At 32.7% G+C, this 27,512-nt stretch overlaps 3 protein-coding genes and 1 pseudogene across 4 annotated transcripts; 2 read left to right on the top strand and 2 right to left on the bottom strand.

Moving 5' to 3' along the window:
• LOC117208136 (cell division cycle and apoptosis regulator protein 1-like) lies at window positions 1-7,931 on the bottom strand. Its single transcript, XM_033449025.1, has 15 exons — window positions 7,762-7,931; window positions 7,011-7,138; window positions 6,564-6,835; window positions 6,235-6,486; window positions 5,826-6,089; window positions 5,498-5,723; window positions 5,133-5,410; window positions 4,185-4,440; window positions 3,141-3,206; window positions 2,863-3,066; window positions 2,587-2,766; window positions 2,131-2,481; window positions 1,680-2,049; window positions 1,250-1,593; window positions 1-1,150 (listed from the first exon to the last, which is right to left on the bottom strand). The coding sequence occupies exons 1-15, from the start codon at window positions 7,817-7,819 to the stop codon at window positions 866-868; spliced, it is 3,534 nt and encodes a 1,177-aa protein (XP_033304916.1). The 5' UTR covers window positions 7,820-7,931; the 3' UTR covers window positions 1-865.
• A 333-nt stretch (window positions 7,932-8,264) lies between these two features.
• Window positions 8,265-12,682, top strand: LOC117208140 (peptidyl-prolyl cis-trans isomerase-like). 2 transcript variants are annotated; one of them, XM_033449045.1, is made up of 4 exons: window positions 8,265-8,282; window positions 9,674-9,893; window positions 11,106-11,459; window positions 11,745-12,682. In XM_033449045.1, the coding sequence occupies exons 2-4, from the start codon at window positions 9,690-9,692 to the stop codon at window positions 11,814-11,816; spliced, it is 630 nt and encodes a 209-aa protein (XP_033304936.1). In that variant the 5' UTR covers window positions 8,265-8,282; window positions 9,674-9,689; the 3' UTR covers window positions 11,817-12,682. The 2 variants fall into 2 exon arrangements, with proteins under 2 accessions (XP_033304936.1, XP_033304935.1); XM_033449044.1 differs by lacking the exon at window positions 8,265-8,282 and having other exon boundaries at window positions 9,624-9,893.
• A 5,908-nt stretch (window positions 12,683-18,590) lies between these two features.
• LOC117208096 lies at window positions 18,591-26,978 on the bottom strand. Its single transcript, XM_033448955.1, has 4 exons — window positions 26,718-26,978; window positions 24,165-24,491; window positions 21,895-22,566; window positions 18,591-19,380 (listed from the first exon to the last, which is right to left on the bottom strand). The coding sequence occupies exons 1-4, from the start codon at window positions 26,955-26,957 to the stop codon at window positions 19,171-19,173; spliced, it is 1,449 nt and encodes a 482-aa protein (XP_033304846.1). The 5' UTR covers window positions 26,958-26,978; the 3' UTR covers window positions 18,591-19,170.
• LOC117208199 lies at window positions 20,316-20,436 on the top strand (annotated as a pseudogene).
• Window positions 26,979-27,512: the final 534 nt, after the last annotated feature.

Raw genomic sequence — 27,512 nt, 5'->3', positions numbered from 1 at the left:
TTACAGTTGGTGTTATACATATTGCGTAAAAGTTTTATTTTATCATACTATCTCCTGTGTACAAAGCAATAAATACACTTATAACATAATACAAATACATTGCCATTGTCAAACAAAATGATATCTACCTATATAAATATCATTAAATTATCCACATAAAGTCAATAAGGATTACAGGCGCTATAATCCATAAATGAAAGCAACTACACTAACAATAATATTAAACATAATTTACCAAAAAAAATTGCATTATAATAAATCTTTTCTGAATAAATCACAGTTTATCATGAAACAAAATAAAGAGAAAAAGGGCTACTAAGTTTTAAGAAATAGGTCGACAATTATGTAGATTTTACCCAATGGTAAAAATTTGGAGGTATATTAATTATTATACAACAATAATTTTCAATGTAAACTTATTCTGAAATCACAATATAGAGCTGTCTATCCAGTACCTGGCACTTTATGGCAAATCAAAGTTACATTAGTATTTCAAACGCTAAGAACTTTATCTGTTTGCATAAAATTCAACAAATTTATATGAAAAATTGCAGTTTAATCATTCGTTCTAATATTTGTATTATTTCATATCACTCATTTTTATATTACTTGAACGCGTAATCTTCCTTACTTCTAAAGTAATATCCACAGAAACAGGTTTACTACATATTGTCACTGAGTGAAAAAAGTTATAAAACAGAGTCTTCAAAGTCAGTTTTACTTTCATATGGGGTAAAGTTGCCCCATTCACCTCCTGTGCTTTTTATCACTAAACACATTTTTAATTTCCTTGTTACTAATACAGTTAGAATTTGACAAAAGTGCGTTCACATCTTTTATGATAAATAAAGAAAGTAATCTTGTTTTATTTCTTTTCTTTGTCAGAATCTGTTATTTCTTTTTTAATTGAGACTTTATTGTCGCATTTCTTGTCTTTATCCGTTTCTGCGAATTCCTTTTTTATTGGAACTTTGTTATCACCCCATCTTGTGTCCGTTTTAAATTTAGTTTCAACCTCCGATCCATTAACCTCGCCAATTTTTTCATCTTGAATTTCTACAACTTCCACTTTTTTCGTATCAGACTGCATCATTTTTGCTGCTATATGATACATATTTTTTACTGCTGTCAGGTATGTATGACATTCAGACTGCACAGAAAAAACATCATATAAGTATATTTTTGAAATATTACATTATAAGAACAAAAAAAAAAAGGAAGAAAACAAATTAAAAAGTGATACACTCACCGACACTTTTCTAAGCTTTTCATCCGTATTTCTTAATTTGTCTTTGTATATTTTTAAATCTTCAGAAAGGACTTTGATATTGTTTGCCTGTTTTGTTGATTTTTCATTTACTACGCACAACTCATGCTGTAATTCCATTAAACGTTCTTCCGTATCCAACCGAGCTTTTTCTGATCTTTGTAACTGGCTAACAAGTTTTTCTACATCTAACAAAGAACCTTTATACATAACAAAACCTTCTGATACAATTGATTCTTCAGACTGTTCCATAAGCGCATCTTCCCTACGTGCTCTTTTTGATGGTGGTCCACTTCCAACGAACACAGGTAACAATTTTTTATTTCCTGAAGTACAAAAATAATAAAATATTAATACGTTATGTATCAATTATTAGGATATGATAAAACTTAAAATGACATTTAAAATATACCAAGTGCTAATGAACGTAATATTTCTTCATCGCTGTCTACCTTAGTAGAATCTGTTTTATCAGTTTCCTTTTCATCTTTCTTTTCCTCCTTTATGTCATCTTCCCTCGACCTGTCTGTTAATTTACGATAATGCAAAGAATCCCTTGTTACAACCTTTTGTACTAACTTACGAACTTGAGCTCTTGATAAATTCAATCCTAAAGTATAAATAAGTTCTTCTATATCTTTGTCAAATATATAACCACAATGAGTTTGATCGAAATAAACGAAAGACAGTAAGAGATAAGGATCATGTGTATACAATTTTATTTTCCTTTTCCTTCCATCTTTTTCCCTATCTCTTCTACCATCCTTAATCGAATCATCATCCTATAAAATATAATCGTTATATAAATTTTTATAGAAAACATAAGATACATACACATATTTAATATGTTTAAAAATAATTACATCAGACTCATCTTCCTCATCATCATCATCGTCATCATTTTTTTCTTTTTCCCGATCCCTGTCATCTGTTTTATTTTTTGTATCTTTTTCATCTTTTTTATCTTTGCTTCCTTCTCTTCGTTTGTCATCCTTTCTTTCATCTTTCCTATTACATCTCTTGTCGTCATCTTTTCTCTTATCATCTTTTTTCTCATCTCTTTTATCATCTTTTTTGTCCTTCTTCTTATCTTCGTCTTTTTCTTTTGGTTTTTCAGGCAGACTACATAATGCTCGATAAATTCGGAAACCAAAATCGCGCATTAACATCTCGTTAAAAAGTTCTGCGAAAAGTGATACCTCAAAGGAATGCTCCTGAATAAAAAAATGGTGATAAAGTATAAATTTTTATATTTGTTTATTTATATGACAGTAGGTATGCGATTTATATTTTGTGTATAACAAGAAAGAAATAATTACCTTTGTATCTTCTGGTCTATAATCTAAAAGAACGCTCAAAGACATGACAGTACAGTCAAATTTCCCACTTTTAGCCATTCTGGATGGATGGACAATAATATGAGATGATTCGGGTAAAGTATATCGTTTTTCAAGAGCAGCACGTTCACGTTCACAAAGTTTTCTCCTATCTTCATCGTGCTGCATATTAATGTTACATAAAGTTAATTATTTATATTTTACTGTAATGTTTTGTAGGTAAAGTAAAATTACACATATATGTATAAAGAATCTTACATCCTTAATATCCTTGAATTTTTTATCCTCCTCTTCTTTCGGTGGAGGTGAGATATCTTTTTCGTTTTCGTCTATATCATCTTGCCGTCCCTCTTCTTTCGCTTGTTCTGACGTTATTGTTTTCATAAGTCTTGCAAGTAATTGCGACTTCAAACCTTTGCAATTTAAATTACGGGCTGCTAATTCTTGCCTTAGTTCATTCACCTGCATAAAACCAATGGCGTATAAATTCATGCTAAACGATAAAAATATTTATAATCAATTACATTGAAACTAACATTCATAGATTTTGGATCCAATTCAGAGTAATGAGTAGGATCCTTCTTCTCTGGTACTGGATCATCCTGAAAAAAAGAATTCGTGCATTATGTTATAGAAGTAAAGAACAGAATAGAAAACTACAAAACAGAAGCAGCCCCTATATAACGAAACGAAACCACTCCCTCTTCATTCTTTCATCACTCTCTCACATTTTAATGATATACACGGTTCTCCATTCACGATGACCTTCAAGTATGACTCAAGTAACTGCTAGATTCTCATAGTGTCCTGGCTCTGGTGTCTGTGTGGTTGATAGGTTATGGATAATATCAATAATGTTGTATATAACGATTATCAAATGAAATTTTTGAATGATTTATCAATGATGGTGAAGGTTTCAGGAAAGGGAATGGCTCAGCTGTGCTCTTCTCCGAGCTAGGCTTGCTTGCTTCTCTTGTTAATGCAATGTGACTGCCAGTGGCTAAGGGAATACTTGCAATACATTACTCATTGATCTTTTTTGTTATGTTAACTTTCTTTGCTTTACAATCTTTTGATAATCAAGATATCTTAAGATTCTATAGCAATTAATTAGCTATTAGGTCAATTTTATATTAAGCACATTACATTATTTTACATAGATCATAAACCGTTCTCTCAATGCTACTAAAAATGTGATATAAGAATGATATGCGTATATCTATAAATAATAAATTGTTCGATTTAAAATTTGATCAATGTCACAACATTATTCATATGTTACTGAGTCATTTTATAAAACTGATATATATTTATGGATTGAAATAATAAAAGTTGAAATATTGATACAGCAATTAACTACTTATATAGTATGATAGCATTCAATAAAAAAAAGCCATTTAGGTGGTCTAAATTAACATTAAAAAGTTAAATGCTCAAGAAACGAACAGACACTTGACGATAGGATCAATGAGCAAGTACAGCCTATATTGAAAATCCAGTTTAGTAATGGGGGAAAACAGTTGCACGATTATATAATGTAATAAAAAGGTAAAAGTAATATGGGATGATGTTGGCAGTGCCTTTTGATCAGCGACGGCAGCCTCATCAGTCTCATTGGCAGCATCCAAATCGTCGGGACTAGAGGCAGCACGCAGCAATTTTCGCTCCAGTTGTTTCTTATAGCTGAGTTGTAGACCATCCCATTCCAATTTAGTGGGTACACAGCTCCAAACATCTGGGAGAAATAGTATGACGGTTTCAACGCGAGAGGGCACCACTCGCCCCGACTTGTGGGTAGTTTCTGCACGTCTGTAGTAGAGTTCCAGGAAACGGTACCTGTGCCGCAAGGAAAAACAATACCCAAACGTCAACTCAGGTTAATGCCGCTTAGCTTTGCCTTATATGCTAAGTGTTCGTTCGCTTGTTCGTAAAGCCCACGCACTGCATACAAAGCCACACACAGCGCACATTGTAGACCGTTTGATAAAGCACAACTGAATGGGTCACAATGATCATAGAACAATAGTGATGATCTTGTCTGCCACGACTGCTTGAATATCATCTGGGTGCTCGATACAGGATCCAGTGCAGCAATCTCCATCGGTCGGTCGTGTATAGAACAAATACATACCTCCTCTGTAGAGATTGAGCTACAACCTTAGTTATCAATTCAGAACTCGCATTAGAAGTTACTTTCTTTCACGGATGGTATACCTGCCGGATCTTTCTTAACACTATAACATTCTATCTCACGTCTTCAACATAATTAAATTATATGCCGTATCATACATTTATACAACATGGAATGCTGGACGGAGCCGACGAGTCCAAAATTTTCAACCAATGAGAGTTTTTAATTTTTGTGATAATCTTTTCTTAAGTAACTTGACAATGTATCGGCGAATAATGGAACAATAATGGGCAGAAATACTAGATAGCATCACGTTGCTCTTTCGATGTAGTGCTTTAAATTCTATTTAAGATAGCAATAAAAGTAGAAAAGAGTATCAATATTTGGAGAACCGTACCACTGAGTGCAACTGGATAGATCTATCCCCGTGAGCGCTTTACAGGTCCTTACTGCTGTTCTAATCAATACCGATGGGTCCTTTTCAGGATTAGGACCATCCAAAGAAGGACTCCATGGTCCACCAATAGCCATTGTTTCATTTTTACCCCTTAAGCCTACTAAGAAATTTATTAAACGCGTAGGATGTACATAATCGCGATCTGGATCTCTATCCTCGGACACACCACAACACCGTTTATAAATTTCTTCCATGGCAGGCATAGATATCAACATAACCTATAAAATAATATGTATAACTTAATAAAAAGTATTCATTTCAAAAGTTATTTTATCAATAATTTTTACAACTGTAATATAACAAACCTTTGCAGAGAAAAGATAATCAGCATCTGAAGGTTCTAGTACTGCTGAATTTTCGACATAAGGATCAACATCCTTGTGCATGACATGAAAAGAGCATGGTTTATTAAGGGCAAATGGCATATGTGGCGGAAAAGCATCAACCCATCGGAAATTAGTAGAAAAAAAATCGCTAGGAATATACATATTTTGATAACGTCTTCTTATCTCAAGTACATCTGCTTCGGGTCTAAAATAATAAGTAATTGAGTCTTATTGTTTCAAGTATATTACAAGAATGTGGTACATAACAATATGATTTTTAGTAATATCACGTAAAAAATATACTTACAAATCAAGTGCTATTTTTGGTATCTGTACCATGTATCGTGGCACAACTCTGGTACGTCGTCTTGGTCTTGGAGATTTACTTCTCCTAGTCCTCGACGGACTACGTTCCTCTTTTTTTTCACGTTCTCTAATTCTTTCTTCACGACGCCTTTTTCTCTCAATTTCTTCTTCCTCATTTTTCCGTTCGCGTGGAGACCTTTCTCTTACTCTTCCAACTTTGTTTCGGTTACTAGCTGTATTAGCACTTGTTGCACTAGTTGTAAATCTACCAACAATTATATGTCTCTTCAACAAAACTATTATACTACATACTTTGTTACAAAAAGTGTTCACATGACATACCTAAATTTTGTATGTAACCATGATCTGTTATTATTAAGATGTATGTAATCTAACCTAGTATTAATTACCTATTATTAGCATTTTCAGCAGGTGGAGGTACAGCATTATATGTTCCTGAGGTTCGATTCTGTTGAGGTTGTGATTGTTGTTGTTGACGAGTGGCTTGATTATTTTGTTGTGTATTAGTGTTATTATTATTATTTCCCATAGGAAGTACTTGTATTCTAGTGGCACTCCATTTAAATGGCATGGATGGATTATATGATGCTTCCACCAATACTCGATCACCCACAACAGGATTAGATCCTTTAACACACGCACTGTAAGAGTTTAATGTCATGTATTATAAATTTTAACTTACAAATATAATAAACACAGTCTTGTATACTATCATTACTTTGTTTGAAAGAATACATCTTCATCCACAAAACCAAAGTTGTCATATACTTGTGTAACTGTGCCAGTAAAAACTCTTTGCTTGGTAGATGATGAAGGTACATTTTGTTGTACTTGCTGTGGAACACCAGCGACAGAAGGTTGAAATGCATTTGTATTTAATGCTCTTGGTGGTGGATAGGAAACAGTAGCTACTTGTGGATATAATTGACCAGCTATACCCGATGGCAAATTAGATCCAAGTGTTGCCATTGAAGCCATTGTTATATTGGGCTATTTTATAAGATACATGTTAATGTATATCAATAAAAGTTATAATAGACATAGATTAATAAAGATAACCATGAGATATAATAAAAATTTAACATGTAATTAATAATAAGGCATTACATATTCTTATTATATTATTTATACATATATTCTAAAGTAAGTTATTATTCATACTAACCTGTTGTAGTCCTAAACTTTGTTGATAAACTTGCTGAGTTTGTTGTTGATACTGAACCATAGGTTGTCCACCTATACTACCCATTGCTTGACCTAACATTTGCTGTTGAATATTTTGAATTCCTTGTCCTATGTATAGGTGGAAATAAAATACCCCAAATTTATATATTTAAATATTATTACACTTAATTATTTATGATATATCAATCATATTATAAATGCGTTGCACAATTTATATCGATAAATTAGTTTGTTTATTTGTAGTATATCTTACGAACATCTCACATTTTTGTACATAAGTACATATAATAAATTTCATATACACAAATACATAGTTACATATAATAAATTTCCTTCTTCGAGATACAAATTAAACAATAATTATAAAAATATTTACATTGCACAAATACACTATTTATATTTAAAGAACGATTGCTCCAGGTATGATATTCATATGAATATAAGTAAAATATATTTACAAATAAAAGAAAAAATTCATTTGTTTCAAAAATAACCATTGCAAATTAAAGATGAAACACTAAAAATTTTGTTTCTTTCAAAGCATTCCATGTTTATTACTTAAAAATATGTATTATGAATTAGTTTTTAATAACTTGATATTGCACAAAATATTGGTAAGAAATATTTTATATATTTATTGACTTGTATAAGTTGTAACAGAAATTTGGCAACATTGTTGACTTGCACACGGATCGACAATAAGACATATATTAGTAATAAAATTACTTTACCTGCATTACGAACCCACGGTGGGTTTTTACCACCTCCAAATGGTGAAAGATTACTCATTTCCTAAGGAATATGTGATATTATTAACAACACAAATTTAACGATATTTTGACTACACTTAATTAAGCGTCCTTCATTCGGGCGCCATCTTTTCACCTATAACTACTGAAATCAAATGTTACTCTATGCAGGAAGCGAAATTAAATTTTCAATTTTTCAAATGTTCTTAGTGCAATTTTTACGCGATATAGATATTACTTCAAATATGCAACACAATTAATTTTTCTAAATTACTGTCTAGAAATAAATAATTAGAATTTAAATGATGGTAAAAAAATTTTTTAAGTTTTAATTTGATTCTGTTATGTACTGATTGTCAGACGCACAATAGAAGCATAGGAAGCATATTCGTTACATTCAGACTCGATAGAAACAGTTACAGTTTTATTATCGAAAGTTGGTATTTAATATTTTAATGTATTTGAATTTGTGTATTTTCGAGAAAAGTAGTTTTAAATCTAAGGTAATAATCGATTGTTTAAATGTGATTTTATTGAATAATATATTAATAGAAAATTCAAGTGATATATTTTTACTCTATTATGGCGATAATGACATGAAAACGTCATGTCCGGCGGTAGATACACAATAAAATAGAACAGAATCATGATTGGTCCACAATCAAAAGATTATCAAGATCCAAGGCAATTCATGACATAACATCCTTTAGTTATGTTAAATGAGTCATATTAGTGTAATTGCATGCTCTCTTTTCCATTACGAAGTGAAACAAGATTCCCGGTAATAAGCTATAATTGAAAAAGTATCAACGAAACAAAAGATAAGAATTTAATAACTAGATTGCATATTTTTATGCATTTATAGGAAACAATGCTACAAAGAAATATTTAACAATTTTCTATCGAAGTTCTACTTTTTTAATTTTCGAAAATATGAATTTGCATAAAAACCCGCAGTCTATTGATGAGAATATACATATAAATATATGTAGTTAACATGGACTATTAATATTTTAAATAAAATTTAGCGCACAGCTCGCAATATTTTTCAATAACGTAAAAATGAATAAATTAATTTTATGTGCAAACATATAAACATTCAATTTAAATCATGGATATTTTTAATAATTTGCAAATTATAAAATATGCTTAATTATTGGAAGATATGTATTATACGCATTATACGTCAATAACAAAAATAACAATAGCATACATTGTTTTTGCCACTCACGTTAAGAAACTTTAAGGCGCAACCACATAAAGATATGTAATTTAAAATCACATGAATTTATAAAGTAAGCAGAAGAATGCGGCGTAACGAATATTTCCAACACGAAATTATAATCACAAAAATGAATTTTATAAATAGAATTATCGTTTTGTGTAAATTTTATATTTTCATGTAGAATTTTATTCTAATTAAGTTTTTCGTTTCTATAAGTTTCAATATGAATATTATGTGTTCTTTTTATTATATAACAAAGCATATTATTGGTTGTTTCACATTTATAAATATAATCAACATTTTCTGTAAATTTTATATTTTCATTTATACTTTTACTTTAATTGTTATTATTATTATTATTATTTTTATTCTATAAGTTTTAGTAGAATACTTATATATTCTTTTATATAGAATAATAACTTTTCCGTTACACGATCAAAAACATAACATGCTATTGGTCATTTCACATGGTCATGGAAGATGTCGTATCTTATTGGTTAACTTTAGGGAGCATGCTCGTCGTTCAATAATTATCGATATTAAACGGAAAACTGCCATTTTATTACATAATAATTTCTTGAAATCATAACTGATCGTCTTTGGAAAATAATAGAAACTATATTGCTCGGTAGAAACGAAAGATCGAGCTGTTTGAAATTGATTTTTCAGGTAACAAAGTTTGAACATGGCGTTGAGATCGATCTGCCGGCTGTCAATTGATTCGACCTTCAGCCATTTGAGCCATTTGGGAGCCACCGCCCGGCCGAGACGATCGTCTTTCGCATTGCTCGCACGAAGTTTTGCCACTGTTGCAGAAAATATGAGTCTGCCGCGCGTTTTCTTTGACATGACCGCGGATAATAAACCCGTGGGTCGCATCGTAATGGAGGTGAGTGAAAATTGTGCACGATTAATATGGTTTTCACTTCTTAAATGTGTTGTCGTCGGAATCCCGGCATGATTGGCCATCTTGGATTTTCTTGAAAGCCGGTTATGTGAGATGATTTTCGATTGGAATTTCCTTCAGAATCGTTATCACGCATATTTTTATTGTTTAAAACTGCTATTTTGTATCAATAAAATGGAATCTTCATTTGCTTGATGTAGCAAAGTATAATTTGGATAGATGTAACGTGTATTGCGTTACTCACTCTTTTGATCTGCAGTGAATCGTAAAATTTTCCATTCACCGATTGCTGCTGACACGTTTGATTACGTATTCCGCACAGGTGAAACTTGAATGCGCAACTATGAAATATGTTTTTAGGAATTATTTTGAGAGTTCCAAGTGTTGTATAAGATTAAAATATTGCGGTTACATCTTTTTTTGTAATTTATTGAGGAGGTGGAAAAAAAAGCAAAAAGAGATGTGAACAAATTACGAATACGTCATAGATACAGTGGAAGTGGTAATACAATTTCATTTGCATTTAAGTCTGAACGTTTTTTATTATATTATACTGTAATGCGTTTCTTACTATGCTATAAATTTAGTTATTGATGCTACACATATATGTTGTTATATAAATAGATTAATTTTTCACTTCAATAAATCAAATCTATACATTATACCTTAACCATTTGAGTCCTAAGCAGCGCGATCGCGCTGTTTAGATTTTGTGTCAAAAAGTCCCAATACATTTGAACGATACGGAACACTGATGATATTTTGTGTTTCATTGTTATCTTCTCAATAATTTTTATTGAACAAAACTTGAAATATTTATAAACTAATATTACGTATATATAATAATATATATTTCATAAAATAACAAATATGATGAGCGCTATTGCGCCGCTTGTTTCTCTTCGCAATCGATTAAAACAAGCGCTATCGGGCTGTTCGGGATTTTTCGACCCTGTTTTTTCAAAGACCCCTGGGACTCAAACGGTTCAAAGAATGACTTGTAGATTATGGCATCGTTGTATTATATCCTATATTAATTATTATTAACAATTTATTTTTGATGATCATAATTAACTAACTTTTCTTTAAATTTTAGAAATAGTGATTCATTTAAGTGCAAATGTTATTGTGCGTATATAAAGCATAACTACATTTTTATTTCCATTTTTTAAAAGAATTGTATTAAATTTTCAGCTGAGGAGTGATATTGTCCCCAAAACAGCAGAGAATTTTAGAGTTCTTTGTACTGGTGAAAGGGGCTTTGGTTATAAAGGAAGCAGTTTCCATAGAGTGATTCCAAACTTCATGTGCCAAGGAGGTGATTTCACCAACCACAATGGCACTGGTGGAAGGTCCATCTATGGCGCGAGATTTGATGATGAGAACTTTACATTGAAACACACCGAACCTGGTATTCTTTCCATGGCAAATGCAGGTCCAAATACAAATGGTAGTCAGTTCTTCATCACCAGTGCCAAAACAAGCTGGCTTGATGGCAAACACGTTGTATTTGGAAAAGTTATCGAAGGAATGGATGTTGTTAGAAAAGTATGTAATATAATCATATTTTTCGTCTTTTATTTTATTTTATTCTATTTTATGAATAGATATTATAGCAGAGAAAGAATATTTGTTTTTTCTTATTTGTTTTAATATTTCCTTTAATAAACATTTATTTTACTTTTCTATATTATAACTTGATAAAGAGTAATTAATACTTTCATTGCTTCTATCTTGCAGTTTTTAATTTAAAAAGAGGTTGATACTTTAACATAGCGCGTATTACTTATTGTTTTTATAAGGAAGAATATAATATGTGTATCTTTTTTTCAGTTGGAAAGTATGGGATCTCAAAGTGGAAAGACTTCCAAAAAAATCGTAGTAGCTGACAGTGGAGAACTGTAATTGTTCGACTAGATACTCTAATGACTGCATTTTTATTTAGCTGTTGCATACAACTGTTGCTATCTTTATTGTATGACTCATTCATTCTAATCATCACCATTTTCCCTTAATATTATGGACTTAGTTTCCATATTTAAAAAAGTGTATATTTACCTTAATTTGGTATTAACGAATCAAGTGCATTGTATTATTTTTTTTATTACAATTAATTGAAATTGGAATATACAATGAAATAGAATCTAATGAGATAATTTCTTGTTCTGTCTTTTTTTTAATTATAAAAAACTTCAATTTCTTGTTTATTATTACCTGCAATAAGCAACATACTTCTTCTATATTAAAATGGAATGTAAAACAAATGAAAAAGATTTAGATCCACATTCTTCCATGGAATATTGATCCTTTAATGGTATTAAATGGTATATCACAGTAAAACGTACATATATGAACTGTACGTCTTATAAAACTTTCCTGTGTGTACTATTCATATTTTAGTATCTAATAAGAATAAAATTCGTAAGCATTTACTTACATTTCTAAGGTCCATAAATAATTAGTGAGTGTTACATGATTACTGTATAATGCATTTATCTGTGACGTTACGATATTTTAACTTTTCTATTGTGCTTTTATACTTAGAACCACCAAAATAATGCTCATTATCTAGGGCATTATTCGTTTTGATATGTATACACCATCCCATTTCTAAGCACAGATTGGTAATAGAGGTTTGATTAGTGTAAACCATAAGATAATGCCTTTAGATAATTCCATCTTCTTCTAATGTAACACTAACGTTGAAAGATGTAGTTGCAGCGGTCACAGTAATTGGGATTTCTATAAAATAAAATTGTTTTCAGAAGTAATTGTTGTACGTTTACTATCACAAAGTATGAATTCCTATATTTCGGCAGAATCGTTTCACTAAATTTTATAATTTGTTTCTACAATGTAAAATTTCTTTTGATATTAGTGAATTTATATTCTAATATAAACAGAAAACATTTGGAAATAATATTATAATTTGCAATTATTTCTATTTTCACTATTAACATTCTTATTGAATTATTGAACAATTAATGAACTCAAAACAAAAGTTGGTAGAATTTCTATTTATTTTTGAATTTTTTAGATATTTTTAGATATTTTTCATGATATCCAGCTTTTTTATTCGTTCAATTACAATGAAATTAATTCGATAATAAGAAAGCAATAAAGTAAAAAATTGGATGGAAAATAAACCTTGAACATTATGTTAAAGTGATAAAAATAAATTTTCAAGGTGGTTTTTATAATAACCTATGATCACATAGATCATTTTAATTAACAAATAAGTATATCTCATAATTTTTAGTTTTTCTTAGAAGTTAAGTTGTGGATTAAAAATGTATGATGTATTGCAACTTGGCTTATATTTTTTTATATCTATAACTAACGTAGGCATTTAAAAATAGAAAGGTACGTAAATAAATCCTGTAGTATGGATCTTTCCATGTCTAGTAATAAAACAAGGAAGAAAAAGAATAAAAAAATGTATAAAAGAAATTTCATATGAAGCATAACTATAATGTCTTAATAATACCGTATGACATATAATTACTAAACATTGCTAAAATTATTTTGTTACAACTAAATTTTAATGATATTTTCTTTGTCTTATGTCACTATAATGTAGAAAAATTATGTTTCTATTTTCATGAAAATTGGAAAACTAATATTATTTAAAATTATTGCAAGCTTATTTATAATTAGGATACGTTTTTAATTTTGTCTTTGAGAATGAAGTATTACATTACTTTTGCAAATTGATTTACATAGTATTACTGATCTGTTGACTATAAATAATTATAATTGTTTGTTTAATTAATATTAGTATCGAAAGAACTAAAAATTTATTGTTAATTAGTATATTGTAAGAAAATTTGTTTAGAAGATGAAGTATTTTGTCTGTGAACGATAGAAACTAAGTGTAAGAATTTTACTTTTTTTTATACAATAAAATTTGCGGTATTCATTAAATGCAATTGCATATTACAATCTTAGAAGGAAAATTATATTTCTAACGTACACTTCTGTACGGAATCTTGTTGAAATAATGATAAAATTATTTATATTATGTGTCGTAATAGATTAGATTGCTTAAATTATGAATGTTATAAAATTATATAAATGAGTGATAAGCGTAGATAAGCGTGATTTAAAATCATAAATAGGAAACATGTTTGCACTGTATTATTTATTTTATTATAGATATATAACATTTCTGACTCGCTCCTACTCATTATTTATTTACAGCTTATCTATATCAATGTGTCGCAAACACATTATGATGTCAATTCCAATTCCTCATACTTCTGGTCGTAATATCTATGTGATAGATAAGTTTTTACGTGATGAAACTTAATCAGAAAATCATCACAGTTATAAAATAATTTCCTTTTAATAAAATGTATGTTTATATTTATAAAGGTATTGTTTGAACACTAATACATACGATAAGGAAGAAGAATACTTTATCTCGTTTAAGATCAAGGTTATTTAGTCGTAAGATATTTTGTAAATTTAAAAATCGAGAATAAATTAAGAATATAAAGATACAATTTTTAGATTTTTTTCAGTGCTTTATTATTTAAAACAGTTAAACGATTTGTTATATCCATTCTACCAAATCCCTTTTTCGACATTTTTTGACATTCCAGGCGAATTTAAATTTAAAGCGAAAATGATTGTTATTTTATTATATCATATATCGAAAATACGACATACAAGAGAAAAAGGTATGATTTATTTCATTAATTTAACAAATTCGTGTTGTCTTGGGATACAAGCATATTTGCACTGTTTCTATTCATGTTTCTGTTTATATTCATATTACAATGGTACATATTTGTAATTTTCTGGTAAACTAAATCGGTACCCACATGAAAGTAGAAATAGTCATTGAGATTGTGGCACTTTAAATTTCAAATTTAATTCTTCAACACGTTGAGTGTAAGGTGTTCGTCGGTGACCTACGTCTTTCAACTAAATTTTTTAGAATGATAAAAATAGGATAAATGTCATGGTCTAAAAAATGGTCGGCAATGTGAATGATTTAGGTAACAGTGTCAGAGAAAAGGTACGCAAATACATTAGAATATTTTGCAAGAATGAAATGTCTTGGTATGGTACGCATTAATCTATCTATCCAGGACAAAATACGTATAAAAATCGCGTGGCAATCAACATATTAAAAAAAAGAGAAACAGATGCTCCTGATTCTTTTTTAGTACATTTTCATAAAATCTTCTAAATGTTCAATCCTCATAGAATGAAAGGGAGAGCATACGTTTGAATCTCCGCAGATTTTATTAATTCTGTGAAAGGTGAAACCATAAATACAATATGAGTATTATATCAACGTTATTTCATACAGGTAACAACATATTATTATGTACGTAACAGTTATATTTAATGAAACATTTACATATCCAGTAAATCCATGTTCTCTGCTAAACGTTCGTTTATTAATAAAACTGCCATAATCGTTCACGCATTGTTCGCTTCCTTAATTATTTTTCAAAGTATAACGATGATCAATGATGCGACAGAAATGTCACGTACATCCCAACAATCTTACATGAGATTTCAGCTATGTTTTTACTATACAAATTAAGTCATTATTAAAAGTATATATATATATACATATATATATATACATGTCAATTTTTATACACATAATTATACGTATTTATATATGTATGTGTATATATATATATATATTTATATAATATATTACAATGATTTAATAAACCTTCATTTTCATTTAATATTTTCATTTAATAATTTAATAAACCTTCGACCCGCAAAGGCAAATAAATACACGCATAACATTTTTCTTCAGCGGCATTCTTCTAGAATTGTATTTGTTGAAAGAGGGATAGCGTTAAGCGTTGGAATAAAGAATGACGAATCGTTATTCTTTAACCATCGTACCTAGATACATATTTATTGAGTTACTTGTATTTTAATCGAAGTCTAATATCCTCCATCTGTAGGTGTAAATATTACTGCCGTTGTTAATGTTATTTAAGTTTTACTACTGGAAAGGAGATTTAAGTTTGAAGGCAGGCAAGTCTACTGTTCTTAAAGCTGACATTTAGACGTCTAAGATTTTTTGTGTCTTTATTGACAAAAATACATTTGACTTTGCATATCTAAAGTAAAGGATTTGTGTTGTTTAAAATAAATAGATCATCTTTCTTTAGAAAATTCAGTGTGGTGAAATTAGAATATGAGATAAAAGAAATACTATGCATATGATTTGATTGAAATTTTGAAAGTGTATAGACCCTGTTTTAGAAATATGAGTATTAATTCGGCAGACTATAAATTTATATTACAAAATTAACTGTTTTCTACTTTTGTTGTACTTTTCTTCTACTTTCTTGACATTTTACTGAAAATGCTGGAGATTTTAAATCAGTAATTAATAAAGTGAATTCATAAAATAACTTTTAAACGCATTGCTATCTGAAGTACAAATTCTTACGTTCTTGTAATATATTTTTATAGTTATTGTATGTAACGTATTTGAATCTTTACGTGTAGGGTTAAACTATTTTGTCCGCATTTTATTCAGTCATTTAAAACATCAAAGCAAACTTATTTCAAGTGAAAAATAATCCTTATTCCTCTAAGCAGTATTCATTATAAGAACTAATTTTACATATATAATCGTAACAAAAAAGAAACATTAAACAGGCATCTATAGTTATTGACATTTATCTTTTGTATGTTCATTTACGAGGAAATGGTACTTAATGTAAAAGCGACTGGATTTCATATTTTTAACTACTGTGTACATGTATTAAATCTTATTGTCCTTCTTAAAAATTAAATAAATACTCATAATCCTAAAACATTCTTTCTATGTTGTACTAGATATATATACAATTAAAATGTGTAATAATGTGAATGATAAGCTAGTTCAAATAATTATTTTGCTTAAACGTAAGTTAATTGAAATCAGATGAATGTTATACACACACCGTGTATTATGAACTATTGATTGATTGACGCTCATATTTAATTATTAATGAGAGAATTAGAAAAATCAAATTGAATGTAATCTGTCCTTCTTATATTTATTAAAATAAGTTCTGGGGTTTGAAACACTCGAGATTAGAAATTTTGATTAATGTTTCACATTATGACTGGACGCTTGTTGTAATATCTTTTGTACGGGATACACTATACATACACAAGATCAAAATGGAATTTCGAAACGATCGTATCGTTCAACAACAATCTCTTTTACCTTTGATCCTCTTCATAAAAACGCAATTCTCCTTTACGGAACATCATATAACATTTATTGTACGATATATTGTTCAATTATATTTCGAAATTTTCAGCTTCGAATCTTTGTTTAATTATACTGTGGAATTAAATATCATACGTTATTTAAATATAGAGATTGACTAAACTTTTGCCCACATTTATTTGCTGAAAGCTGTATCCACTGAGATGTTTAAATCTGCGAAATTTCATGGACTTTTATATTTAATTTTTCACCATGAATCCCGCTTTGCGATACAATACATATTAGGTTTACAATCTCTTAAGTTTGCAGTACCAATGCTGATTTTATCTGAAACTATCTGTTTGCAAATGATGGTGATATCTTTCTTCGTTGGAATTACCCTTCACTTACAAATTAACAATTATTAGCATTGAACAGTATTGTTAAACTTCAATAAAAATAGGATCGATAACTAAACGTTAGTTAAAGAAACTTCCTATTACAGATATAACAAATCATATTGAATTTTGTTTAGAAAGCAATAATAAAAATGGGTGTCTTTTTGTGAAAATAATTTATAATATTTCGCTCAACTTATTCGTATAAGAGATATTAGTTTGTTTAAATACCCTGTTGCATCCTTTTATTCATTTTCAACCCAATTTTTTCACAACATTAAAAAATATTTTAAGCCTGAAGAAAAATATGAAAAACTTTTTATTAGCATGACTTCTCTATTTCATGCTAAACATCCTCTTAAGATATAAATCTTTCTTGTTTACTAAAACCAGAGCCTAACTGAAATATACGAGGATCGCAACAGGATTAATCGTAATACATGATTAAATACAAGCAATATGTAAGCTATATTTTTACTTTTTACTTTAGAAATAAATATTTCACGAGCATCGTCTTTAGCTTAAGGAAAATAAACTCGTGAAATTTAATTTAAAAACGTCGTTAAACATGGAAATGTTGCAGGATAACAAATTAGAAGAGATATATTAAATAAATCACAGCTCAGGTATCTATAACATGTGATTCTCTTAACAAATCTGTTTCATTCATCAAGCGACTGCAAAATTTCCGTAAAATCAGAAGCGGTTTCACGAATAATACGCATTCGTAAACATGATAGATAAGAGTTAGTATCGCGGCGTTTTAGAGTATCTATGAGTGTAATATGGAAAGTAAAAAGATGTACAATAAAAATAGTTCGCTTTCCAAGCTATCACTAACATTGTAACGAATTATTATACATACAGTGGCTCACGAAAGTACTCGGACGCTTACAGAAACTTTCCGTGAATATTTTATTGAAGCTTTTCATGAATCTGAAAATGCATTAGGCTGTCCCAAAAGTTTCTTTCGTTTTGTTCTATTACTACAAAATGGATCGTACATATTCCGATAAAATAATATAAAACAAAAAGTGTCGTGCATCTATTATTTCCTTCTAAAACGAAAGAAACTTTTGGAACACCCTAATACAAACGTAAATAGAAATTATAAGATGCTTATTGATTAACATCGGTATTTGGACAGTTAATTATGTATTGTATAAATAAGTCACAATATTTTTAGTAGGACCATTTTTACCCCTAATCAATCATATGTTTAAAATTACTCTTCACACTGTATATTATTTTTTTGCTATGTGTACGTTTGCAATAAGCATCTTCTAACTTCCATATATACATTTCCAAATTGGTTTCAATTTTTACCGGTGTAATCATGATAGACATGTCTCATTACAGTGAAGTGAGAAAAAGGCTAACGTACATAATATATATTCGTAAAAATCTTCTATCATATAACGAGTGTTCGAATATTTTCGTCAACTACTGCATACATATTTCATGGATATTTGTGTGAGATTAAAATCGACAGAAATGATAAAAGAATATCGTCGTAGGGGTATAGCAATAAGAAAGTACAAGGAAAGTATAGCTCGTTAATTTGAGTTAAACGAGATTGTCAGTCATCTATTAGGTCGCGTTAATCTCTGAATAAATCCTTAAATGAAGAAGCGTTAATTAAACGAGAGAGACTCGCATTTGTGTTTCCATACTACTTGACGAATAGGTCCTTCAGGGAAGAACAGATAGACGGTTCGCAGGATTCCGTTTGCTCTTGGTCCTTGGTACTTGAAAACCAACTTGCCACTTTGCCTGACCTTGGTTTGTTCGGAGATACCGAGGGCTTTCCGCTCGATCCGGATGCCTCCGTATCGTTTCCCCTTTGTGCCGTTAAAATCTTCTCAATTGCGCTACCCAATACCTACGAACAAAATTGTTCTTACAAATTTATGAATATTATGTGTTTACGTATTTGAATGAAAATTTTTATGAAACGAGATTTCGTATTAAAAGATGGCCAAGAAAATGGTAGCTTAATCCGTGGAAAATGAAGCAGTAAAACAACGCACAGTACTTGAACGATATTAAAATACGTAATAGTACGTTAATACGATAATTTACATATTCTTTTGCTAAGATGAAAATCTATATGTAAATTTACTTGACAGAAGTATATCACAATGGTCATAATGTTATAAATATTTAAATTTTTTACAAGCATCATAAAATTGTAGAATCTTGACGCAGGAAGAAATAGTTAACAAAGAAAAAAAAATATATTGAACAAATTCTTGTACCTCTCTCTTATCGCGTAAAAAAGAGAAACTAAAAGTTTCACTCCAGAGAATGGACTTCGTTCGAAGTCGAAAAGATAGTTTACAATCATTACGTGCAATATCGCAGATCCACCATCAGAAATCAGTAATATTAAAATAAAATTCATATTGGATTAAAAGAGGGGTTAAGTTGGGGTTAGGTCAAAAAGTGGCCGGTGAGGCAGCCAGCTACGCTCGTTAAAGCCCAGAACTGAAGACGACGCGTCCGCGAGTTCGAATCCTCGGCATATTTATTGTGTCTTTCCAAACCAAAATTTCTCTTACAATATGCAAGCGGCCAAGCCCCACCCCTTGCATGTGCTGTGGATGTACTTTCTGGAAGTACTTGGTTAAACGTGCTTGTTGTTAAGCACACAGGGACCATCCGACGATCAACTCGGCACACACTACTGGCGTCCCGTCCGTGGAGGTTTTAGTCGGTAAGAATCCGGCACTACCTTCTGCCCACCTATGTTAGGGAGGGTGGTAAGGTGTCTATGAAGATTTCCTCCACGTAAAAAAAAAAAAAGAAAAAAATTTTGCCAACGCCCTGGCCTCGCTGAATGCACTCGTTCCCGTCAGATCACGAAAGTTAATAAGCAGCGCCGGGCACGGATAGTACTTGGATGGGTGAACGCCTGGGATTCCGTGTGGCGTTGGCGAAGCGCGCTGGGCCCGCTGCGGCCCCCCGTGGGGTTCGGGCTTTGGGCGCTTGGCGGCTCAGCGCCTCGGGGCCGCCAAGCAATCCGGTAGGGGAACCGCGGGAGCTGCCTGGCACGGCGGCTCCGGCGACGAGGCGGTTGACAATGGTCACACACCGCTCCATCAGCGGTGGTATTAGGCGCGCGGGGGAGGCCCCGTTGTGACGCTCACAGCGGTTCCCGGGCCTCTCTCGATCGCAGTCGGGGACGGTTATCGTGGAGGTTTTTTTAGTCGGTTGGAGTCCGACACTATCACGCCGCTTTCCCCAGAAGCGGCCTGGCATCCGTGCGGATTTCCTCCACGTAAAATATAAAAAAAAAGTCAAAAAGTGGCCATTTTTTTACACCTCCTTGCGAACGAAAAATTCTTGCGGGACGTTTAAGAGCATCTATCAAGATACAAAGAATTATTAGCTTTATCCGAAACGTGACATGGAAGTTGAAAGAGATGAGTGCAGAGATGAAAAAATCAGGCAGAAGTCAAACTTACTCACGCGCTACACTTGATCTTCATTTTCTTTAAATTTTGATCCAGCTGATAAATCGATAATCAAATCAAGCGAACGAAGTTTGAAATCAAGCGAATCTGAAGTACCATCAGACTGTTGCTACGTGAGAACAATAGCCAACAACGATCTTGTACTTCGTATTTGCTCGATTCCAAACTCTAATCGATTTACCAGCAGAATTTACCAGCAAAATAATTATTCAGAGATTCTGTCGGTAAATCAATCGAAGTTTAAAACTGAACGAATCCGAATTACTGCGAGATCGTTGATGGCTATTGTTCTCACGTAGCAACAAACTGATGGTACTTCAGATTCGTTTGATTTCAAACTACAATTGATTTATCAATAGAGTTGTCGAAGAATTATTTTGTCGACATCGGTGTAGAACAATAGCCAACAACGATCTCGCTGCACTTCACATTTGCTCTGTTACAAACTTCGATTCATTTACCAGCAGAGCATCTGAAGAATTATTTCACGCATTGATCATCTAGAAAAAAACGAAGAAGAGATGGAATTGTAATAACATTTTTCGTTGCTTGTCGAGAGCCGTTCTTAAACATTTTGCAGGAATTTTCCCTTCGCAAGAAGATCTAAAAATGGCCACTTTCGACGCTCTCTTTTCATCCCGTATGAATTTATTTTTGACATTACCGATTGATAATAATGTCACTGCGATATTGTCCGCAATGATTGCAAATTATCTTCTCCGCGTTTCAACTATATCGATAATAAAGAATATCGAACAGCAATTACTTAATTACACGTTGTTGTTGACTTTATTAATTTTTACGATAAAGTGCATTCTCTGGAAGAGATTTTACGATTTACGATTTTCTTTTTCATTCCTCCTTTCACCTACGATGGTCCTTAAACAGGAAACGATATCGTAACGAGAAATACAACTTACCTGAGCGTCCACTTTGGTTCCACTAGTGTCGTCCCATACGACTTTGTGTCTGACGTCGCTGTTAGGGGACGTTTTACCCAACGTTTCCTTCACCGCCTTCACTACCTTCGATTTATCGAATTTAAGGCTTAAGCTGGCCGTTATTAAATCTTCCGGCTTCTGTTTCTTCGACATCGGTTGGTGTCTCTTGGTGAACCAATTCGACGGTGCCATAATGGTCGAAGCGGCAGCTTTCGAGGATCCGCTAAGCTTACCCTTGGCTCCGTGCAATATCGACACGTCGAAGCTGTTGGAACGGAAGCTCTTCAATCGATTTCGTTTCTGTTCGGCCGTTTTTCCGGACCAGCTTGATTTGCTATCGTCCCGCGAACTCGACGCTTCCTCGCCGCATCGGTTAATTTCCGTCGCGGAAGACGCTAACGAGCTTAGGATCGATATCAGATCCGTATTGGAGCAGACGATGCCCGCAGCACCGGAAACCGATGCACTCACGGCTCTTGGCAGTTCCGAGACGCGCCTTCGGAGAGAAGACGTCGGCGAAACCGACGGAGCAGGCATTTCAGAGAATCGTCGTTTCGGATATTGAGTGTAACGTTGAGCGGAGCTGTTACCTTCCAGCGGCTGTATCTCGCACACTTGCTCCGTCGACGTCTTGTACATCTTTAAGCGTACCTGGCAAACGGATTGCTTTTATTCGAAAGACAGTTTCTTTTTTATCATAATTCATGCGTTACGATACATGTTTCGATGATCGAGCCGTTAAGCGTGACAAAGCGATGGAACAGTTTCGCACAGAAATTCCAATTCTAAAATTATCTTAGGGATTCTAGGGCGTGATAACATCTTGGAACGCAAAGTTATCGATGTGTCGATGAAAGTTAAGCGAGCTTTATCGAAGCACACACGTTCGAGTCTTTGAGCGATTGCTAGGAATACGCGTAATGTTCTTTTCTGTGACCCGAGAAATTGAACGACTACAAAAGGCGTTTGCAGAGCATTTCAAAAGCGGAAGAAGAGGCAGATTATTTAATACGTAATATCTTCTTTTATAATGTATCTAATATCCTAATAATTGGATGGTCGTAATATAAATGTTTAGAATCAGAAATTATCTGTTTATTTAGAGATCCGTTTGATGCAAGATCTAAAATCAATCAAATCGGATTGTACGGACGTATTTGTCTCTGTTAATCCTTTGACGTCGATACCAACGATGTATATAGCGAATGACGGTTACCAGCCAAGATTATGAGCACGTAGGGAAGAAGAGAACTGAACGTTTGCTGTTTCGATAACCACGATCCATAAAAATCCGAACTCTAACAAAGAAACGCGTGATAACGAATACGGGCACGTATTCTTTCGTATGTTCTCAATGAATATGTATAAGTTTGCTCGTAACAGAGTTGAAAAATGCCCGTAGCGTTCCAAGATTGAACAACGTTCGTGTCGCGCGAGAGTTGAACAATGTCTGAACCGCTCGAACGTTAACAAGTATCTTTCTCTGTGTTCTCCTAGTAATATTCGAGGTGTGAATGCCGCGAGTGTCACGACCAGCCTTTCACGTGCTCTTGGCGCTCCTTCTTCTGGCAAAGATTCGACGTTACTTGAACTAACACGAGATGTTAGAGTTTTCCGAGAAGATCACGATATCTCTGCGGGTGAGGAAATTCGGCAACTTGTACCGCTGTAATGTAATTCCAAGTTACCCTGCGGAGATACCGAGTTTACGACACGTCCCTGGCGATCGAGCGTGGAATGAAGCAAAATTCTAAAAAGTACGCTCTACGTTGTTGCTTAATAATTTATGATTCCAATTGAAAAATAAGCTTCTTCGCGATCATGCTATAAGCTTCACCGACGAACACGTGCTTCCTTAGCGAGGCTCCTGACGAACAAGGAATGGAAACCATGGCGATTCGATTCGTCCGTAATTTTAACTGTTAATTTTCGCCTAATTAATAATTGTTCTAACTTCATCTAAAAAAGAAGAAAAAAAAAAAGTAATTGATGAATCCACGTATACGTACATTGTTATAAAGAACGATAGGATGTAAATAATTGTAAGTTACAAAGAATAAAATAATAAATAATACGATGAAAATTGTATACCTGGAGAGCAACGAATATTCGGTTCTTTGAAATCCTAATTTCGCACGATCGTATAGAACTTCATCAACTTTAAACTCGGTTTTTCTGTAAACTGTAAACTAGCAAAACTCTGCAAACTAGCGGAGATAGAGCGGCCAAAATAAACGAAAAGTCCTTACCTTCCTCGCTTTCATCTCTGCGATATCGTCCATAATGTCCAACTGAAGATTGTGCGTGCTTCCACTGTTGCTCGGTGGTCCGGATATTCTAGACTCTGAGTCTCGACGACTCGGCAATATTCTGGTCGCGCCTCCAAGAGGAAAAGCGGCGATTGATTCGCGACGATTACGGCCAAACAGAGTCGGTGGCACTCTGGCGATCGTAACAACCGAATGTCTTCGGCCACCTGGTTGAGGAGCTGGTGCTTGAGAGAGAGTGGACAGGAAAGCAGCTTCCCTCGGTGATGGTCCTGATCCTTCTCCGCCACGCTCGCTCAGTCGTCTCACCTGTCGACACAAACGTCAAGATAGTTTCGATGCGCGAGAACTGTCGTATCGACGATCGAGCCTCGCGGAAGTCAAATCGATCAACTTCGTCTTTGGACAATCTCGTAATTTCACAATTTCATCGTTCAAGTACACGATTGATTCTCACAAAACTTCTAATTCCTTAGAGCTTAACGGCATGCTCATCTTTCCACTTTTATCGCATATCGTCTCATCACTTGCGATACTTGTAACGTAATTACCTTTCTTTAATTTTCAATTTTTGAGTTGGTCAATGTGATTTCCGAATGAGTCGATCGACTATGCGAGTCCTGGATAAAGATGACAACTATACTATTCAGATTAGTCACGTTGCTTCGATCAAACGGTTTGAATTCAAGTAACTCGAAAATATTTGGTCGATGTGAACCTATTATTTTGTCAATGTGAGCCTGTAATTTTGCTTAAAATATCCTTCCAAGTTTTTATGACGATTCAGACTGGACAAGATACCTGAATCAAGCAACTATTTTCAAGTAACTTGGAACTATTTTATTAATGTGTACAGTTGAGTGAAGCAAGTATTTTCAAATAACTTGAAGCTATTTTGTTAACATGTATAGTTGTTTGAATCAAGCAACTATCTTCAAGTAACTTGGGACCATTTTGTCATTGTGAACCTATTATTTTACCAATGTGAACCTGTAACTTTACTTGAAATATCCTTCCAAGTTTTTATGACGATTCAGACTGGTCAAGATACCCGAATCAAGCAACTATTTTCAAGTAACTTGAAACTATTTTATTAATGTGTACAGTTGAGTGAAGCAAGTATTTTCAAATAACTTGAAGCTATTTTGTTAACACATACAGTTGCTTGAATCAAGCAACTATTTTCAAGTTGTAACTATTTTGTCAACGTGAACCTGTAATTTTGCTTAAAATATCCTTCCAAGTTTTTATGACGATTCAGACTGGTCAAGTTACTCGAATCAAGCAACCATTTTCAAGTAACTTGAAACTATTTTCTTAAAGCGTAGAATTGCTTGAATCAAGCAACTACTTTCAAGTACCTTGAAACTATTTTGTTAACGCGTAGAGTTGCTTGAATCAAGCAACTATTTTCAAGTAACTTGAAACTATTTTATTAATGTATACAGTTGAGTGAAGCAAGTATTTTCAAACAACTTGAAGCTATTTTGTTAACACATACAGTTGCTTGAATCAAGCAACTATTTTCAAGTAAGTTGTAACTATTTCGTCAACGTGAACCTGTAATTTTGCTTAAAATATCCTTCCAAGTTTTTATGACGATTCAGACTGGTCAAGCTACCCGAATCAAGCAACTATTTTCAAGTAACTTGAAACTATTTTATTAATGTGTACAGTTGAGTGAAGCAAGTATTTTCAAATAACTTGAAGCTATTTTGTTAACACATACAGTTGCTTGAATCAAGCAACTATTTTCAAGTTGTAACTATTTTGTCAACGTGAACCTGTAATTTTGCTTAAAATATCCTTCCAAGTTTTTATGACGATTCAGACTGGTCAAGTTACTCGAATCAAGCAACCATTTTCAAGTAACTTGAAACTATTTTCTTAAAGCGTAGAATTGCTTGAATCAAGCAACTACTTTCAAGTACCTTGAAACTATTTTGTTAACGCGTAGAGTTGCTTGAATCAAGCAACTATTTTCAAGTAACTTGAAACTATTTTATTAATGTATACAGTTGAGTGAAGCAAGTATTTTCAAACAACTTGAAGCTATTTTGTTAACACATACAGTTGCTTGAATCAAGCAACTATTTTCAAGTAAGTTGTAACTATTTCGTCAACGTGAACCTGTAATTTTGCTTAAAATATCCTTCCAAGTTTTTATGACGATTCAGACTGGTCAAGTTACCCGAATCAAGCAACTATTTTCAAGTAACTTGAAACTATTTTGTTAACGCCTACAGTTGCTTGAATCGAGCAACTATTTTCGAGTAACTGGAAATTATTTTGTCAATGTGAAACTGTATAGACACTAGTTGATTCCCATACACATGTATAATGTATAACGTATAAACAGAGCTATTTTTTCAGATCAGAAGGTACGATCAATCTTTTTCTTCAAATACATTATGCAAACGTTGGACAACGTTATGCTTTGTTAAGCTAACAGGATACACTAAAAATACATTATCAAGAAAGGGGATGTGGCCCGTAAGTAAGTATGTTCTTCTCGATATGATCATCAGACAGTACCTGTGATGCGGTTATCCCGGAAGTACATTGCGGAGTCGGTAGAGAGTGCTTTCTTGCTTCTCTCCAGGGAGACAATAGATAAGGATTTAAGGATGGCGAATCGGGGTCCATGCAACGCGGAGGCGACTCGTTCCTTCGCCATTCCGCTTCCTCTTCTCCCAATGTGCTTTCCTCTACGATGATCTGAGGCTCGCCACAGCTTGCGGCATTCACGTTCGAGCTGTACGATTGTCTTCTCATTTTGCTTCACAAAACTCTCACCTGAACATAAATAAAACGTTTCTTCGTTGAAACCGTATCGTAGTGGGGAATAATCGAACAGTACAAAGGAATTAATAAAAATAAGTCACATTTTTGTTAATTTTCTTTTGTATCTAAAGACAAATCTGATAGATTCAAAGATATAAGACCTTTGAAAATATCGTATGGAATTTAATACTAATTTAGTGTGCAATTAAAAAATTACTATACTATTTTATTTCTCCTATATATATGTCGGAGATGAAAGGACATCGGGACCTTTCTTTTGGAATTTTTGGGAAGACTCCCAATACTTTAGACTTTTTATTATAGCTGCACTTAAATAATAAAACTCAGAAATAGTTGTTTATCATTTAATCCGATTATGTTTGCCCGAGATTTATGACAGTAGGCTTGGGCTCGAAGTGACACAACTGGTCGCTAAACGTAGTCACGGTTACGGGATGGACGTTTTTAGCTAACAGAGCTATGGAGTAATTGTATAGCTCTCCTTAAAAATATAAGAATTAAATAGAGTGGGGTATATAAGTGCAG

This window comes from Bombus bifarius, unplaced genomic scaffold, assembly GCF_011952205.1.
Source record: "Bombus bifarius isolate JDL3187 unplaced genomic scaffold, Bbif_JDL3187 scf7180000008056, whole genome shotgun sequence".
NCBI classification, from domain to species: Eukaryota; Metazoa; Arthropoda; class Insecta; order Hymenoptera; family Apidae; genus Bombus; species Bombus bifarius.
The sequence above is the reverse complement of the archived record's forward strand: the minus strand, read 5'-3'. Positions and strand labels throughout refer to the sequence as shown.

What these genes read in the sequence shown, in the direction of transcription:
- LOC117208136 (XM_033449025.1), bottom strand. Translation starts at nt 7,819, where the DNA reads ATGAGTAATCTTTCACCATTTGGAGGTGGTAAAAACCCACCGTGGGTT. An exon ending in AAAGTTTAGGACTACAACAG is followed by an intron (nt 6,836 to 7,010) that starts GTTAGTATGAAT and finishes CTTATAAAATAG; the next exon opens with CCCAATATAACAATGGCTTC. An exon ending in CTGCCGTCGCTGATCAAAAG is followed by an intron (nt 3,207 to 4,184) that starts GCACTGCCAACA and finishes TCTTTTTTTCAG; the next exon opens with GATGATCCAGTACCAGAGAA.
- LOC117208140 (XM_033449045.1), top strand. Translation starts at nt 9,690, where the DNA reads ATGGCGTTGAGATCGATCTGCCGGCTGTCAATTGATTCGACCTTCAGC. An exon ending in TGGGTCGCATCGTAATGGAG is followed by an intron (nt 9,894 to 11,105) that starts GTGAGTGAAAAT and finishes TTAAATTTTCAG; the next exon opens with CTGAGGAGTGATATTGTCCC. An exon ending in GAATGGATGTTGTTAGAAAA is followed by an intron (nt 11,460 to 11,744) that starts GTATGTAATATA and finishes TCTTTTTTTCAG; the next exon opens with TTGGAAAGTATGGGATCTCA.
- LOC117208096 (XM_033448955.1), bottom strand. Translation starts at nt 26,957, where the DNA reads ATGAGAAGACAATCGTACAGCTCGAACGTGAATGCCGCAAGCTGTGGC. An exon ending in CCGGGATAACCGCATCACAG is followed by an intron (nt 24,492 to 26,717) that starts GTACTGTCTGAT and finishes TTGTGTCGACAG; the next exon opens with GTGAGACGACTGAGCGAGCG. An exon ending in CAGAGATGAAAGCGAGGAAG is followed by an intron (nt 22,567 to 24,164) that starts GTAAGGACTTTT and finishes TCCGTTTGCCAG; the next exon opens with GTACGCTTAAAGATGTACAA.